At 39.0% G+C, this 18512-nt stretch overlaps 1 protein-coding gene across 3 annotated transcripts in view; it reads right to left on the reverse strand.

Moving 5' to 3' along the window:
• Slx4ip (SLX4 interacting protein) overlaps nucleotides 1-18512 on the reverse strand; it is a 153115-nt gene that overhangs the window by 18074 nt on the left and 116529 nt on the right. For all 3 annotated transcript variants that reach the window (XM_028755522.1, XM_028755537.1, XM_028755529.1), the window contains one exon: nucleotides 329-406. In XM_028755522.1, coding sequence (XP_028611355.1) covers nucleotides 329-406 — 78 coding nt within the window. The remainder of the gene's footprint in view (nucleotides 1-328; nucleotides 407-18512) is intronic.

Here is an 18512-nt window from a genome sequence, read left to right on the forward strand (position 1 = left end):
AGGCTTTCTCGGAATTTATTTGCCCCTTTTCAAGGGTTCTGGGGTACACTCACCCTGACAAAATGACTCATGTTCACCTGTTCACTGAGTCACTCTGAAATGTCACATGAAAATGCTGTGATATACCACAAAAGTGCACTGTGGTCCAGCTCTCTGTTCTCATGGGCAGTAAGCACAATGAATGGAGCAAGAGGGATCACATACTCTTTGAAATACTAAATGGTGTATTTACAGAAGCAAATAGGAATATTTGTTCTCTAATTTTCCTTTGTCCTCTTTTGGACAACTTGATTGTGAAAACATCTGATCTAGAAAATCAGATTCTTACCAGTATTCTGGGAGCTCTGGATACAACGAAGGCGTATTCCTCTCTTGAGGAAATAAGCTGTGATCTGAAAGCCATAACCTGTAAAATGAAAGTGATATCGTTAGATTATAAATCAGATTGAGTAGCGAGACCCTGCCCAATGCCTGTCATACAGCATGTACTCAATAATTAACAAGTAAAAGAATGAACAAACTAATAGAGACTTCACACGAGTGGGGAGAGAATGTTATTATACTGGCTCTTGTAAAAGGTCTAGGTCTGGAAGTGGCTCAGTCACTTCATCTGTAAAATGGAACAAATGAGGTCTAACATGTCTGAAAATTAATGATTTCACATGAGTGAAACATTAAGTCTAAAGTGAGGCAGTTCTATTGATAGAAGTAGAAATAGGCACAGCCATTTTTAAAGAGTACTCAATACCTAAAGTTGAACTTACATAAATATGTATATTTTTATAATAGCATTCTTCGCTGGTCGCAAACTGAAGTGAAGATCCATCAAGAGTACAATGTTTTTAAATCATATATGAAATATGTGAAATACTGTGCTTCCCAGAAAAACGCATAAACTTTTAATCTTATCTGTGAAGATGGAGACCTTGCCATTGACTCTTCAGGTCAAACAGAACTTCAGGCAATCCACAGAAAGCATGTGCCTGCCTTTCCCCTCCTTTCTTTTGTACCTCTCCTCCAGTTTCCCCTGGTTTATAAAATACTGGGTTGAAGACTTTTCCTGAGAAGGTCAAGTAACTGTGCTTGTAGTTACCACAGAGACATGGGGTGAGAGTTTTCCAGAACTGAGCCAACTCAGAAAGGTGCAAAGTCTTCGAGACAGAGGGACTGAGAACCACCAGAGAATCCACAGGGAAATCAAGTCCTTGCTATTTTTAACTCCATGACAAAGGATGCTCTGAAACCATGTGCGTAGTTAAAATACAACCAAGAAGATTTCCTCTTTTATATGTACTAGTCTTCCTACCACCCTGCAAACAGGCTCAGGACAGAGGAGAGCACAGACATGATGCTTTATCTAAACATGCAACGGCTTTGACAGCACAATGCCTTGGCCATGCATATTGTAAAATGACAGTGACATACACCAAAGGATAATCTCCAGATTTAAGAAGATCAAATACATTTTTCCAAACACAGTAAAAACCAGATTGCACTTCAGTCACACTGCTTACTTCAGCTAAGTTTTTAAAAATATGTACAAAATTGGTATTTCTCTGAGTGCTTTAAACAAGCATTTTGTTCTTTAGGTCTCTGAGAAAATGGAAGCCACAGCATCTGTTTATTTGCCATACTGTTAGGGGAGGAATCATTATAGGAGAGGAATTTGTGGCAATTTGGAGCTCAAGGACACATCAGGATTTAGAAGTGAATTTTCACATAATTATGAGTCTTACAGAGGACTAAAGAACCAAGAGAATGCACAATAGTGTTGGCTTGTCTGTAAGGCTCAATTCTTCCTGACAAAATGTCAGCAACAAAAAATTATGATCAGGAAGTAGCTAAAGGGAAAGCTGATCATGAAAGGCACTGCTCTAGGCCATGAAATCTGTTACCTGGAAGATACTACCAACCCGATGAAGAAACTCTTCACCAAAAAGTCCAAACCAGTAAATAAACCTATGCAATAAAAATTTTAAAAAAGGCCTCCTCCTATAGAAAAATAATACAAAGCATATTCCAAGCAGTTTGTTAGTGAAATCACTAGGACAGAACCTGGCCCTGCAAACTATGTACAAGAATCACTCGTCAAGTGGCCAATATTAGCAGCAGTGGTGTTAGGAAATGCAGCCTAATAGCCCTTCAAGTGAAATGGTAGGTTTAACATGTTAAAAAAAAAAGATTTGCACCTGCTTAATCTAATTCCATTGGTTATATGAAACTTTATTGTTTAAAGAGAAATTTAAATACACATGGCACTTGTGTCAGTTCTTAAGGCAAACTAAACTTGATATCTGAAGAGAGAAAATTACTGCCAACTGAAACATACTGAGTAGAAATGCTCTGGGAGATGTATTCCTTTTCCTTAGATAACAGAGAGAGATAAAGACCTCATTCTTATCTTTGTCCTTAATGCAACTGAGTTTACAAAGTTCAGTTGGCTATTGAGGCTTTGTATTTACTTAGGGTTATGCCAAGGCTCTACCACTCTGGACAGAACACTAACAGGGCAAAGAATCCAGGGGCTCTGTTTCTTCCCCTCCATGCAGTACCATGTGCCAGCTTCCTATACTTAAATTCGAAATGCAGAAAACCAAGTTAGGTTCTCCGCCTTTGTCAGAGAAGTTTCTCATTGCAGCAGGCCATGATTAATACAGAGACTCATAACTAGCAGAACTTCCAAGAATAGGATATGGTAGAGTGCTTAAATGGGTCATTGATACTATCCCTTCCAAAGTTTAGGCAATTATGGAAGAGGGAGAGAAAAGACTGGAAAGGATGGAAGAAGGGTGCATGTTTTGAACAACATCTTGTGGACATGACATGGACATTATACTCACGAATACTCACTAGAGCTATGGCTACCTGTACAAGATCAAACCCATCAACATTTTATCATTAAATGCAAAGGCACATGAGGCCCCATCCTTTCTTGAAATATAACAAACAATTAATGGTTGTGGAACCGCAGTCACTATCTTCTGTGGGATAACTTTTGCGGACTAGTCCATGCTCCAGTAAATAACCTTCTACCTATGCGCTTGTAAGCAATCCTAACAAGCTCAGTGAGTAATACACGAAGAGAAGACATTAAAGTAGGAGGGGGATTTGGGAAGGATTTCAGCTGGAGAAGGAGTTGGGGGAGACGGAAGGTCGGAGGGAGGTTGTGTTGTTGCAATGACTGAAATTCACTGGATACATGAATAGAGCTGCAAAAGAGTAAAACATAGGTTAAAAAGAACCAGTCAGGAGACCGAGGACAAGATACACAAGTAGGAGATGTGTTTTATTTGAAAATCATCTGGCAATCATGGTATAAAATCACTAGGTACTGGGAAATCACACTTGAGTAGTCTGTTTGCTCACTAGCTATCCTCTTTCACTAAGGAACACTGTCTTTAGAGTTTAGAAGAACAAGGGGTGTGTGGGAGGAGGTGCCTTTGTAATAGAAGTCTCTCTCCATCACAAATCCCCAGCTATATTCATTCCCAGACATAATTCATATTTCTCAGTTAACTACTGCCATATGATTGCCAGATACTAGAAAGTACATCTTTTTTTTTCTCACCTCGAAGCAGCCTCCAAGAATGTTCGGCTCTTTCACTTCTTACATCCCATGCTTCTTAAGTAAATCATGTTGATTCAATGTTCTTCTCTGATGTTTTTCTATCTACCTACAAATACCCTCCAACTCTCCACTGAAGGTTCAAATGTAGACCAGTTACTGCAAACTTTCTACTGGGCTCTATGAGTTGTTAACAAAAAGTATACAATTTTTTAAAAATATGAATACTTTGTCTTACACTGTTCCACTCTATCATCAATAGAAATATAGAGACTCTAGGCACTTGAAAGAGAGTTGACAAGAATGGTTGGTCTCTAGGTCACTTGCTAATAATATCCTGACCCTATGGAACTTCTTGAGCTGGGCCACCATAGTTCTAGTTGCCTTCAGCATTGCCTGCCTTGCTAGTCCAATGTCCCAAAGTCTTTCATATTCTTCCAACCAATAGCATGGTCATGCCTGTCCCAGAAATATACCCCTCTTGGTACCAACTTCTGTCTTAGTGCTGTGAAGAGTCATTATAATCAAGGCAACTCTTATAAGAGAAAGCATTTAATTGGGGGCTTGCTTACAGTTTCATAGGTTTAGGTCATTACCATCATGGTAGGAAGCATGGCAGCACTCAGGAAGGCATGATGCTAGAGAAGGAGTTGAGAGCTACATCCTGATAGGCACGAAAAGAAGGTGGGGGAGGGGCTGAGTAAGCAAGACTGAGCCTGGGCCTGTCATGGGCTTCAGAGCAATAGAACAGTGACTAAGACAGTTTAAAGGAATGGCTATTTACATTGGTTATTATAATTTATAGTGCCAAGTCACTGAGAGAAAAGAGCTTCTTGAATTGCTGTAAAACTACTCAGCCTCATTAGTTTTCCAGTGGACTCACAGCCAAAGTGACTTGAGAATCCTGGCAGCTGCCAAGGGAAGTTGGTAGTGCGATGTATAACACAGAAGTTCCACCCTCAAACAGAGACCATGGAAGAGGGAGGCTGGGAGAAATATCTCCATGTTCCCTGATGAGGGGAGGGGATTGCATGGCAAGTACGCACTCCTTTATAGGTTTCTTATGGAGCCCACCCACCCAGTGCATGGCTCTCTTCCAGCAAAGTCCCCTCCCAAAGCACACGACAAATTCAGTGCTCATATCCTTTAAACTTCTGTCACTAAACAGACATCTTCATTTAATTAGGTAACCATTAAAACTTCAAATATCCAGAAAAGCAAACCGAGTGCTATGAAGTCCCCCAAATTCCACCATCTAGATTCAGTAATGAGTAATGACTCATCTTTTATCATATTTCACCAACATACCTTTTAAACTATGTCCACATAAGTTAGACATCATGAAGACTTACTTTGCTAATGTGAGTATGAGCTCTAAGCAATCTGGTCTGCTTTACTATCAAAATACTATAGACTGAGCATACTGGACCTGAAAATTCAAACCGCCTCAAAAAGCTGAAAATCTTTGACCATTGTCATGATGACCAGAAAGTGTCATCCTTTGGAGCATCACAGAGTTCTGACTTTTAAATGAGGCATACTCGAACAGTAAAGTCTACATAAAAAAATCCAATATTCTGGAAACCTGAAACACCTCTAGTCCCACAAATTTCAGATAACAAACACAAACCCTGCAGTACCACAGTTAAGCATGACATTATGCTCAGATAGCTACTTGAAATTCAATATTCTCCAGTGTTCCAAAGTATAGACTGAGCTTCCTCCAAACTCGGATCTAAACAAGTCATTTTTGACAGGTATGTTCTCTGATTTCTCCTTCAATTTTAAATAATTTTCTTCCACACCCTCACTTTTAAAACTACAAACTTACAAACTGATTGATCTGTCATCATGAGTATTTTTCAGACTTACATTCACTTACTTACTGTTGTGAGTGTCAGTGAGTGACAGCTCACCATGAGCTTGTGGAAATCAGGAGAAAACCTGAGGAAGTTAGGATTCTTTTTCCACCATTGACTTCCAGGGAATCACACTTAGTCAGCAGGCTTGGTGGCAGGTGCCTTTATCTACTTAGTTATTTCAGCCCTTCCTAAGTCATCTTAAGAGAATACCCCCATTTGTTGATTTGAGCTTTGAAAAAAGCCTCAGTTACATTTTTTTCCTCCCAATTTGCATGGTCTTTTAGAATGCTAGAAATGTAAAACTCTTGACTTCTTTACCTGTCATAGGAATCTGTGAGTACAAACCAGACTTGCAATTCAAAACTGGAAGGCAGTTGATTTAAATATTTACTTCTACCAATGATGTCACAAAATTCCATGGTACAATTGTAGATACCTACCATTTTGGCAAAAGTAAGCTCCCAGGGGGAGTGGGAGTGTGGTCTCATTTGTACTGGGGTAGACTACTGTGTGCTGCTATGGAGTTGACTGTATGTCAGCACATACAGGGCATGGTTCCCAGTGTGAAGTGCCCACATGCCATGTGAAGATTTGGTTACAACTAAGAGAACAAGAAGAAAAATACTAATGTCTAGCAAGCACTGGTAGTGTCTTCTGTACTATATTAGTTCAGAAACACACAGAAGATGGACAGGGCTTGTTTTTACAGCTACTTATTTCATAGAAAAAAGTATATAACTCATTACTTCCTAAGCCACATACATTCAGACAGTTTCATATGTCCCTATAAGAAGGCCTAAGACAGAAAAGGTAAAGAAATTATAGGTTGGACACTGTCTATTAAAACACAGCAAGAAACTCTCAGGAACGCCACTGGGAGAGTATCCATGGAGACATACTTGTGAAGTATGTCAAGGGCTTACATGATTCCTTTACTGTTGTTGGTGATGGACAAGGCAGGAGACAGGGGGGTTCATGGGAATTAAGACTCAAGAGTTCTGACTTAATCTTAAAAATATATACACAGGATCCTAGACTAAGATGGCACCTGGCAAACAATTTAGGTTGATAAGTGAAATATTTGGTCCTAGTCTGGAAATTTACTTATTACCCAATACATTTAGAGACTCTGAAAAGATCCCTTTGAGATACTATTTCATATCTTTAAATTATGATAGCTGTAAAATATATCTGTATTTGTATCACAATAAAGCTATGTCTATCTGATGCTAAAATAAATGGTGCAAGCAGGTTAGTTTCATGAAAAAAAAAAAGATCCTTATATTGAATGAAACTAGTGAGGCCAGGTTTCCTGTTTAAAAATCAGATTTGCCAGTGCAACCTTCCTGACCTTGCTGGCCCATCACCGACATGGACTGGAAAGCCTTTCACGGAAGTCAAAATTATAGTAAGACAAACTATGAAATTATTACTTCAGACCTTTTCTCTAAAGTTTCTTATAAAAATGCAATGTAAATATGTAAAATAACAAAATTAAAATATGAAACTTTGCCAAGAGAACATGCAAGGACAACTGAAATGTCATCCAAAGCTCTGGTTCTCACAGCCCTACCTGTCAGGCCATGGCCAATGAAGTGAGTGATATAATCTGCAGACTCAAAAACTTAATACCCTCTACAAAGCTCTAGAAAATATCTCTGCTATTAATAAAAGAAAGAGATTTTTGATAAACCTTTTGAATGATATGGTTGGTCCTGGTAGCTATCTGAGGACAGATATCCGGAATAGCTTTTACATTTTCCATAATTGGGCAGCATGTTCTGCAGGGCTTCCCTGCCTTGCAGAAAGCCTATTCCAACTCTTGATATTCTAGCACCACACACAAAGAAAAAGGCTCACCAACTGGTCTATTTCAATAGGACTATGAAATCACAGTACAGTATAGACCCGACAGGCATCTTCTCCACTTCCCCACTGTCGATCAGGATACATAAAACAAACCAGCAAACAAAACCAACCTAAAACATTAGGTAAGAGGATGCTGTATCTGTCTACATGCAATGCTATCCTTCCTTATCAACTGAATCCAGGTAATGAACTGCATGCCTACATGGCAAAACAGGCAATAGAAAAATAGTTGAAAGCTCAAGAGAGCCATCCTCTTGTTTAAAGCTGACACAGGCCATTCAACTCCAGCCACCAGCTGCCATTAGAAACCTAGGACTTGAGTATCAGAAAAATCAGTCATCCCAACTTTTATATAAAAACTATTTATATTTTAAGATAGAAAGAAATTCAAACTTAAAATAAAGTGTATAGTCTAACTAAAATTTTCTGATATATAGCATAGCCTGGTGCTGTGGGTTTGCTATCTCTGTATCAATTCCGCACACTAGGAAACCTACTGTTTGGTGTCTTTGGCAGTGCCTAAGGAAGGCTTGCCAGTTACAAATGCTCAGATAGGCAGTATTCAGCTTTGATTTAGTCATTTATTCTAACCTAAATTAATTTAGGTGCAGGGCATGCATAGCTATGTGTGATTTGTCTTTCTGAATTTCTTCTAAAAGTCCTGACATTAAAGATACATGTGGGGGTGAATATGAGTATAGAAAGAAGACCATGAAGGGGAAAGGTCCCAGGAAGATGGACATAGTGGGTAACAGAGCTCACATGACCAGGAAATGTAAAGTGGAACAGCAGCCTTGCAAGGAAGAGAAGAAGGGGAGGAGTGGAGAGAGGATCCACTAAGACAAAGCATGCGCAGCAATGAGGAATCCTGACACTTGGTGTTTTTGTTTTTTTTAAAGAAAGAACCATGAAACATTTTTTTTCAATTGTATTAAAAGGAAAACTTTATGTTGATGGTCGTGGTAGCAAACACCTGTAATCTCAGCCTTTAGGAACAAGAGACAGGAAGATGTGTAGTAGAATGTCATCTAGTGAACTCAAGGCCAGTATGAGCTATGGAGGAAGGTACTGCCTGAGAAACAAATGAACACACAAGTAAATAAATATCTCAATGTTATTTCTCCATCCCCTTTCAGACTCCTGCTTGTAATGTGTTTATTTTACATTAGATATATTTGTTTGTTCACCTAAAGGGGTTAGGGTACATGCTCACACAGTCGTTTTCCTTTCCTTCCACTGTGTGGGTACTAGGCCATCAAGTACTTTTATCTGCTGAGCCATCCCCAGCCCCCATGTGTGGTTTCCTTAAGCCAGTATTCAGTCTAGCATTGAACTCCAATGCTTTTGCTGCCACCTCCCAATATGAATGTGAACAACTACATCTGCCTAACAATCCTCTTTAGACAGTAGACAACAGGCAGTGACTAATTTGTTTTGAGATAAGGTCTCTCTCTATGTAGGCCAGGCTGGCTCATCTTTCTCTAATCTTGCCTCAGCCTCCTAAGTGTTGAGAATACACGCATGTGCCAACACATCCCAGATCAGTGTTATTCCAATGTACTTCATGTTATATTCAATGTGAGTGTCACAGATGAGTAGTTAAATATCAGACAGAAGGCCCACACTGATCCCTAACCTCAGTCAGTCATATATGTCCTTTTTCTGCATTTCTCTACATTACCTGAACTTTATTTATAGCAAGTCTTAATATGGTAAAGCAAATTCTTCTCTTGGTTCTCAATTACTATCTTCTTTATCAATAATACTTGTTTTTCACAGCCTTTTGCTCTTTCATATAGCTTCTCAAATGATGAAAAAAATCTTTTTGGACACTTGATTTTAAAAGACCCTGAACCATACAAAGATCAATTTCAAGAAAACTAAGAATTTTCTGATAAAATTTGTTACAAATTTCACATTAAAATTCCTGATTATTTTAAGAATGTTAGTGTCCTTCCACAAAATTGAAAACTAGTTGTTTTTTAATTTATTTAATTTTTTTCATGTGATTTGAGGGTATCAGATCCCTTAGAACTGGAGTTACAGTTGTGAGCTGCCATGTGGGTGCTGGGGCTTGGACCTGGGTTCTCTGAACCCAGTCTCTTAGCTGCTGAGCCATCTCTCCAGCTCCAAGTTGAAAACTAGTTTTATGATGCTATTATGGTTCTTTGATGTTTACTGACAAGCTTTATGGGTCTTTTGTTTTTACCTGTGGTTTTGCACCCCCTTATCTTTCTCTTTGGCTTGGGAATTCTTGTAGATCACTGAATATTGTTTCTGGCAGCCTTGTATCTGACATTCTCAATTACCAAATCAATACTTTCTGTTAGCTTGAGACAAAGTTTTACATAGTTCAGGCTGGCCTTGAATTTGAAATTCTCTTGCCTCAGGATACCAAACACTAGGATTATAAGCACATGTGTCACCATGCCCAGACCCACATGGCCAATAAAAACCAATACAAACTTTCAGTGTTTTACCAAAGATACCATTGCACAGGTTGTTTCTGTAAACAAACAAGCAAGCAAGCAATAAATTTACCTTACATGCACTAATTGTAACTGATTAATTTTTAGTTGCATTTTATGCCAATTTCAGGAATCCAAGCAACCAATCTGTTAGATAACTAGAGAATTTCTATTAAATTATACTGAAAGAAAATGCCTATCTGGTCAAGTAATTTTCTTCAGTTTGTTTGCATGTTCAGCCTGTGAAGCCAATCACTCCCATTGCTAGGAGGGCTCTGTGAAACACTTGTGATTTTGAGCACTATCCCATTTAGGAATTGTTGTATGCTTAAATGAACTCTATTAAACTGACTATTGTCTCAAGCGTTTAATAAAGCCAATGAGGAGAAAGTGAGTTTCCTCAGTAGTCTATGAAAATGACAAACGGAAACACAGCCAAGGGATTCTTCAGAGTCAGAGACGTCTGGTGACTAACTCAGTCTGTGCAGAGCCATGGGTGGTGGTTCGTGTTCTACATCTGTGAATTCATCATAGATGAATAGTGGCTTGCTAGAAACATGGGGTTTATGTAAAGCTGATAAGACAATGAACAAAACTTCAGAGAAAAACCAATGAGTCTCTCTAAGCGACTCTATTTGGAAGGCAAAACAAAATGGATTTCAGGGTCAAAGTCATATGGGGATATACTGAGGAAAACCTGTCCCAAAGGTAAGAAAGATCGACAGCAAAGCATTTTACTGGGGTGCGGGGGGGGGGGGGCGGGGGGGAGGGGGGAAGTTCGCAGTTGGTGAGAGACAGAATGGATGAGACACACCTACCACAATGATAGGACTGACACATACACATACACCAGTCAAGGGCAGCAAAGAGGAACCTACAAGTAGTAGTGAAGACAAGAATAAGCAGGGCAGAAGCCTCAGAACAGAGATTAAAGAAAACAAAATGCTGAACTGGCAATCAGGTATTTGGTAGTATTTTTGAAGTAGCTTCAGGGGAGAAGAGAATACCAAATTGGCTCCAGAAAGGCAAACATCTGTGTCAGGAATTCTGTGGAGATGAGAAGCAGAACAGGACACAGAGCTTCATGGGACTCACTGCACAGAGGCAGGGCACCCCGTGGTTCTCTCATGTCAGAGTTCTGTGTTCATCTCCTGGCTCTGGTCCATTCACTCTCTGATCTTCTCCTGATGTTTAGATAAGTCTGTCTTCTCCCCTACATTTGCTATTCAGCATTTGGCTATTACAAATATTTCTCTTAATTCTGTCATTGTCATTTAGATTTTCAATTCCATCTTAGGAAGCACGGGGTCCTTTTCCGGGTCCTGATACATTTAGTTCTCTAAGCATAGATGGCAGGACTAAATATTTCCCAAGTTGATCACCTCTTCTACTTTCTCATCAGTTAATAAGTAAACTGAAGAGACAAATAAATATGAAATTCAGGTAAGTATTTATTATTCTAGGGTCTCTTCAGTTCCCACTCACAGGTCCATGGTGCCTACCTACATTAACTGTGGAACTTGAATTTCCACAGTTGACAAGGCACACATGCCATATGAGATATAAAACCATATCTCATATACATATAGATAGACAGCTATATTATTTTCAAAGAGCGCCTTCAAGTTATGATGCAGAATCAGTTTGGAAGTTACTGAGTTCTAAATATTACCTTGTTGATTTATAGGATGTCACAATTAATTAGTGGGAGTCTGTTTGAGCAATGGTGTCACCTATGCATTCCTTGTTAAATACTGTTTTCAGTCCTAGTAAATTACCAATAGAAGCAGTTTCAATCATGATTTATGTTCTGGATAATGAAAATCTTGGATAATGAAAAAGTTATGATTTTGTCTGTGAAAGCAAGAGATGTATTACCCTAATTTCTTAAACACAAACAAACAGGTCTTTGGCAGGGATTTTAAAGCATTAGCAAAGAGACATCAGGAGAAAGGAAAGTTCTTAGGTACCAAGTCCCAAACAACCTGAGCAACTCAAGAGTCATTAATACATAAAAGATCAGTACCACCACACCTCTTGAGGATTTCTGAGGATGGCTCTCAGACCATCTTTGTTTTCTCTTCCTTAAAAAAACATATCACCTAGTTTTCAGTTTTATCTTCTACAAGTTCTTAATAGTTCATATAAAATGTGTCACAATGAGACATTAAAGTTCATACTAAAGGCACACAATGCTTTATGCTCCTTTGTAAGATCATACCAGATCTCACTCAGACTCAGACTGGTAAAGGAACTACATGACCCAAACATAGCCAAGCAAACCCAAACCTGAGAAATTCTAGGGCACTTGACTTGCTTTCTTCAAAATAAACACCAGAATCAAAAGAAAACTTAAGATTAGTGATGTTCTTTTACAGAAAAGAGAAGCATCCAACTCTAAGGATAAATGGTCAACCTTATTTGTATCTTGATCTGAATAATCCAACTCAAAAGCAACTGAGATATACAGAAAATCCAAAGATAGATAAGACAGTAAATGATAAACGCTGAGGGGCTGCTTCATTTGCAGAGGGTTTCACACATCACAGGCTGGCAGCAAGCTCTGCATGCAGCTGAGGCTGCCTAACCCTCCTCCTGCCTCCATCTTCCAGGAGCTGGGATTATAGCCATGAAGCTCCAAATCCAAATCAACTACTTTTTTAAAAAATTAGCACTCTGATCATTTTTGTTTTTAGAGCTATATCTGTTGAATCATCTATGTACATAAACAGATTATAAGTTTTATATTAAAACAATCTCAATAAGGGGAGGGAAAAGTAGAGGGAGTTATGAAATGGCATTGGCTATATGTGAAAAAAAGTAATGTAGAGGGTAGGGAAATGGGGTTCATTATATGAGTCCATTTTGTACATAACTGAAATTTTTGATGAGTTTAACAAATGAAAGTAAAGACTCTTTTGAAGAGGGTTTTAAATAAACATCATGTGATGAAAATATTCAAGAACTCTAATGATGATGTATTTTTTCTGAGTATTATTCGTGTTCATGCAGCCTTTTCTCCATAGTCTCAGAACATAAATCATGATTGAAACTGCTTCTATTAGTAATTTACTAGGAATGAAAACAGTATTTAACAAGGAATGCATAGGTAACCTTTACTGGGTTGTGAATTTTCTAAGTAGATAACAATAACCCAAAGGAAACATAAACAAAAATGCTCTGAGAGGAGATTAGGAAGCTCCCACCTTCCTTAAGCCTCCAATGAAGAAGCTACTGTGGGATAAGAATGAGACCTCATTCAGCTTGGTCTTGTAGAATTCTTTCAGCATCTACTGCCAATATTGACCCCCAGGGGACTCGTGAGTCACACCAGATACATATGGGTAACTGATGCACATTTTTGCACAGGAAGACCCTGAAGATAGCAATGATCTTTTCTCTGAACTTATTGAGAAAAAGTAGAATAATTGGGATGAACACACTTATGGAAGTTTTCATCTACAACCATAGGAAAAAAGCTACAGTAAGACCAACAGCACTTTAAAAACAAATAAAACATTAGTTGTATATAACAATTTAAAATTACATTTGCAATGACCAGGTTAAAATAGATGCCTCTTCTCTCTCCCCCCTCCCTCCCACCTTCCCTGCTCTCCCTCTTTCTCCCTTTCCCTCCCCCTTTCTCTCCCCACCCCCAGTCTCCATCTCCATCCCTGAGTGTTTGTGTATGTGAGCTATAACATTGGTGAGTGGCTGCCCAGAGCTCCTGTGGAGTAGGTTCTTCACTTCCACAGTGTAGGGTACAGGACTTGAACTCAGGTTGCCATGCTGAGCAGTATTTACCTCATGAGCCATCTCATTGGCTACAGACTTTTATTAGTGCTTGTGTGTATTGGGTAAATCTTATTTTGAATTACATATTATGTACAAATATGTCCTTAATGCCCCTAAGTACCTCTTAGATACTCATTTCTTTTAAATGTTTTTATATTGGTGCATGAATATGCAAATGTAGCGAGCACAAATGTATAAGCAAGTGAAAGGGGAGGCTAGAGAAGGGTACCAGGTGTCCTACTGTATCCCACTCCATCTTATTCCTCTGACACAAAGCTCCCACTGAACCTGCAGCTGGGCTGGGAGCAGGCAAGCCCCAGTGATCCTCCTGCCTGTGTCACAAAGAGGCTTGGAAACTAGGGTCCAAACTCAGGTTCTCACTTTAACCAAGCAAGAGCTCTTACCCACTGAGTTACCTTTCCTGTCCCGCAAACAGACTCTTGAGCTAAACAATGGCAATTTGACTCTACAAGGAAGACAAAAACAAGACAATAGAAATAGTCTGGGAGATGGCTCAGGAGGGTAAGGGTACTTGTTCATTCTCTCTCTCTCTCTCTCTCTCTCTCTCTCTCTCTCTCTCTCTCTGTGTGTGTGTGTGTGTGTGTGTGTGTATTTAATCTTTTTAAATGAATGAGACGCTGATTTCAGGGTTATTCTTCAAAGCAACAGTGACTGACTCACTTTAACACTGGCAGGGCAGCTTGCACAGAAACAGAAGCAGGCACTTACACTTACTTTTTAATAAAGCAGCCAAGAATGAGATTTAGAATCATCGTCTAGTAATAAGTGGTACTAAGTTAACTGCATATCCACCTGCAGAAGGATGATGTAAGATCTGTCACTTCATGCCACATGCAGAATTAACAGACAAGGGACCCACTTATGAAAGGTAAACCTATAAAAGGTCTAGAAAAAACCAAAACTCTGTGATCTAGGACTACACTACACACGGTTTCTTAGATATGAAATCCGTGGCCTGATAAAGAAAAGATAATTAATGTGATTGTGGTCAAAGTTCAAAACCTTGGAGAAAAAAAACAAAGGAGAAAGAGGTTCAATTTATGTGATAAGAGTATTTAGAATAGAAATGGACATGCATAGGCATTTTGGCTAAAGAAAATATTAAACTGTCAATAAATACTGAAATAAGGGCAAGTCACTAGCCATCAGGAAATGGAAACATAAACCCCTATGAGATGCCATGTCATACGTGCTAGGATGGGTATAATCAACATGGTAGTAACAAGTGTTGCTGGGAACACAGAGGAAAATGGAATGAATCTGTATGCACTACAGGAACAGACACGGAATAGTGCAGCTACTTGGAATAGTCTGCATGTTCCTTAATATAGTAATCACAGAGATGAAAAATAAACCACAAATCTCATTCTTGGGTATAGACCTATGAGAAATTAAATCATATGCACTCAGAAACCTTCACATATATACTTAATAACACATATGTGTAATAGCCCAGGCTGAGCAGTGGAGTATTTGGTGGCATTAAAGGAACCCTGTGCTCCGTCATCAGACTTGAGCCCACCAGAGAGAGAGGCAGGGTGTGTTTGTGCAAAAAAACCCATTAATTTTAAAACAGAAACTCAAATTGTCTAGCAATTAATGCAGACATAAAGTGTATAATCACTGGATGGAACAATATCTGCCAGGTAAAAGGCAATGAGGTCGGCTGGGAAGAGGGCTTGCTCAGTAAAGTCCTTGCTGTGCAGGGATGAAGAACTAAGTTTAAACTTCAGAAATGACCTTGGGGGGAAAAAAGGCCACTGAGCCTTAATGATCTCCCTGTCTCTGCCCTCCCCATTGCTGGAATTTATAAGCATAGGATCTGCCAAAACATTTGTTTTTTTTTTTTTCTTCAGATGAATTCTCCTAAAACAATAAATAGAACTTAATATTATTCTTGAAAAACAAACAAAACTAAGGTAGAAAGGCACTTGAGAAACAGAAGAAAGCCACAAAGGTTGACCTCTGGTCTCCAAAGACATATGTATAAGTATGTATGCACACAAATGCACCAAAATGAACATACATGAAGAAATGAAGTTATGACTGCATGTATACAACATGAATGGGTGTTGAAAGCCCAGTGCTTAGTGACAGAAGCCAGTTACAAAGAACCACATGGTGTGAAATTCTGTATCATGAAGTGTCCAGGTCAGCACAGTAAACTAGTGGCCGCTTAGGGACAGGCGTGGAAGAAGCCTGAAATGGATGAAACTGCAAATGTATCCAGGACTCCTTAATACAGCAATGAAATGTAGTAACTATGACACTACAATAAAAAAAAAAGGAGGAGTAGGGAAGAATTCTTCAGCTAAATGGAGGGGAACTGCTAGTGTTCCCTTTTCTTAATCCCCTGAAACAGTTAAGAATGATTTTTTCTAGGCCAGCAAGATGGGTAAAGGCCCAACTATGTAAGTCTGAGATGAGCTCAATTCCCAGAACTCACGTAATGGTGGAAAGAGAGAAGCAACTCTACAAACATGTTCTCTGACCTCCACATGTGTGACATGGCAACAGCACAGGAACAAACACCTCCATACACACAATATGAGTGTGTGTGTGTGTTTGTGTGTACGTGTGAGATGGGGAAAGGGAAGGAGGGAGTGAGGGAGGGAATGAGGAAGAGGGAAAGAGAGGGAGGGAGGGAAGAAGGAAGAGAGGGAGGGAGGGAGGGAGGGAGGGAGGGAGAGAGAGAGAGAGAGAGAGAGAGAGAGAGAGAGAGAGAGAGAGAGAGAGAACACTTCTTCTGATTGAAAATACCAAAGATTTGATGTGCAGTGGAACAAGCCTTTAATCCCAGCAGTCTAGAGGCAGTGGCAGACAGACCTCTGAGTTCAAGGCCAGCTTGGTTTACAAAGGAGTTCCAGGATTGCCAGCACTAGATAAAGGAACTCTGCCTCAAACACACACACACACACACACACACACACACACACACACACACACACACGCACACAAAATAAAAACAAAAACTCCGAAGCTATTTGCAATGGAGATATATGATCAATTAATCACAGAGCTACATGGAAACAATGTTCCCATTATTTAATGTGGCATACACCTTTGAGGTATGAATGTCAAAGGCTTCCTTGTGCAGTGACCAGCTTAACCATTCTCTTCAGTCATCAGAATAGTATATATATATACTCTATCTATCTATCTATCTATCTATCTATCTATCTATCTATCTATCTATCTACCTATCTAACTATATACTATGGAGTCACCCAAGGCAGATCAGCCAATTTTCACTTTTCTAAAAGGTTAGAGAAAAAAAGATTTAATAAATTGAAAATGATGGGTATATGGAAAAGTTTTCTTATAAGAAGGTAGTTAATAAACTCTACTTTGATTAAAATATATTTTACTAATGAAACGGTGAATTCACAGAATGTAAAAATCTCTCCAAGGTTCACACTACCACAAAGGAAAACTCAGAGCTGTCTTACTTCCAAACAGATCTCATAAAAAAAAAAAAAAAGATTTTCTAACTATTTCAAAAAATGTTTTCTATTTAAGAGAAACTTTTACAAGTCACTCTTGCAAGTAATGAGAATGTTGGTCTCCCCAAGGGAGTATTTTGTACTTCAGTGTTTCTAAGAATACACAGGGTTAAAACCATGTAAAAGAGATTTTCTCACAGTTGAGGAGAGCAAAACACCACAAATAGGAAACCAAGCAGCTAGAGGGTCAAGACATTAGACTTCCAGGTCAGACTTCTGGTTGCAATTACGCAAAACTCCTGCAAGTATTTGTAAGGAAATCATATTTTGGATATCTACTGTTAAGGCTTACAATTTTAATCTTCTTTAGTAGTAACTTACATGGTGGATATCTGTGCGCATATATATATATATATATATATATATATACACACACACACACATACATACTCATTGAACACAGAAACATAATTCATATATTTACTTGGACATACATTATCTATGACCCTAGGACAACAATTTGATTGATCTCTGCTTAAATCTTAAAATACCATCTCTTCCAGGTATTGACCCTGTCCCAGACCAACCACTTTAAGATAAGGTCTCATGTATCCTAGGCTGGCCCTGAACTCCCTATGCAGCTGAGGATAGCCTTGCATTCATCTTCTGGTCTCCAACTCTGGATAGGGATGTCAGACAGGCACCATCACACCTTGTATGCGTAGCATCAGGACTGAATCTTTGCTTTTGGACAAGTACTCTACCAAAGGAGCTTCAGGCCAGCCAGGCATTCACTCTTTTATATTGGAGACTCTGTGGAATAGTTTTGTTTTTGTTGTTATTTTTCAGTAACAATGTCGACAGAACTTTTCTAAAGTCCTTTACAAAATAGATGAGACCAAGTTCCCACTAGGTCATATGGTTTATAGTAAATAGCTTAAGAAAGTGGAAACTGAGCGAATCGTGGGCACTTGATAATGAGAGCACAGTGGCAGAACAGCACATCTAAGTGAGCGAAAAAGCCGAGGGAGCCAAAGCTGCCAAGTGTGTCCTCACTTGGTTCCTGGGGAGCAACCTAGAGCCGCCCATGTGCACACTTCACTCAGATGTTTGTGTAAATTCATCTAGAGACATGCTCAGTGTCTATGCTATGAGAGGTAATTTGCACTCCACCCCAGGCAATGTTTAGGAGCTATCGTAGTTGATTTAAAATTGTGTTGGTTATAAACAAGTGAAATAGTTAACAGAAAATGCTTAGTTACCACAGGTCATAATTTTAGAGTCTCTACTTTTATTGTAAATAATCAGAATAATTAGGGGGTTAGGTTAGGAAATCTGAGAACAGAAGCTTTTTAGTTTATAATCATCACGCAGGTTACCACCAAATTTCGTGCGGATTTTCAGCTAGCAACTCTCATCCTAGGAAAAAAGCCCAATTCTATCTCATTGCCAGTGCTCTGTATTCACACCAAGTCTATCTCATTGCCAG

The sequence above is a fragment of the Grammomys surdaster genome, unplaced genomic scaffold (assembly GCF_004785775.1).
Source record: "Grammomys surdaster isolate TR1022 unplaced genomic scaffold, NIH_TR_1.0 129, whole genome shotgun sequence".
In the NCBI taxonomy this organism is placed as follows: Eukaryota; Metazoa; Chordata; class Mammalia; order Rodentia; family Muridae; genus Grammomys; species Grammomys surdaster.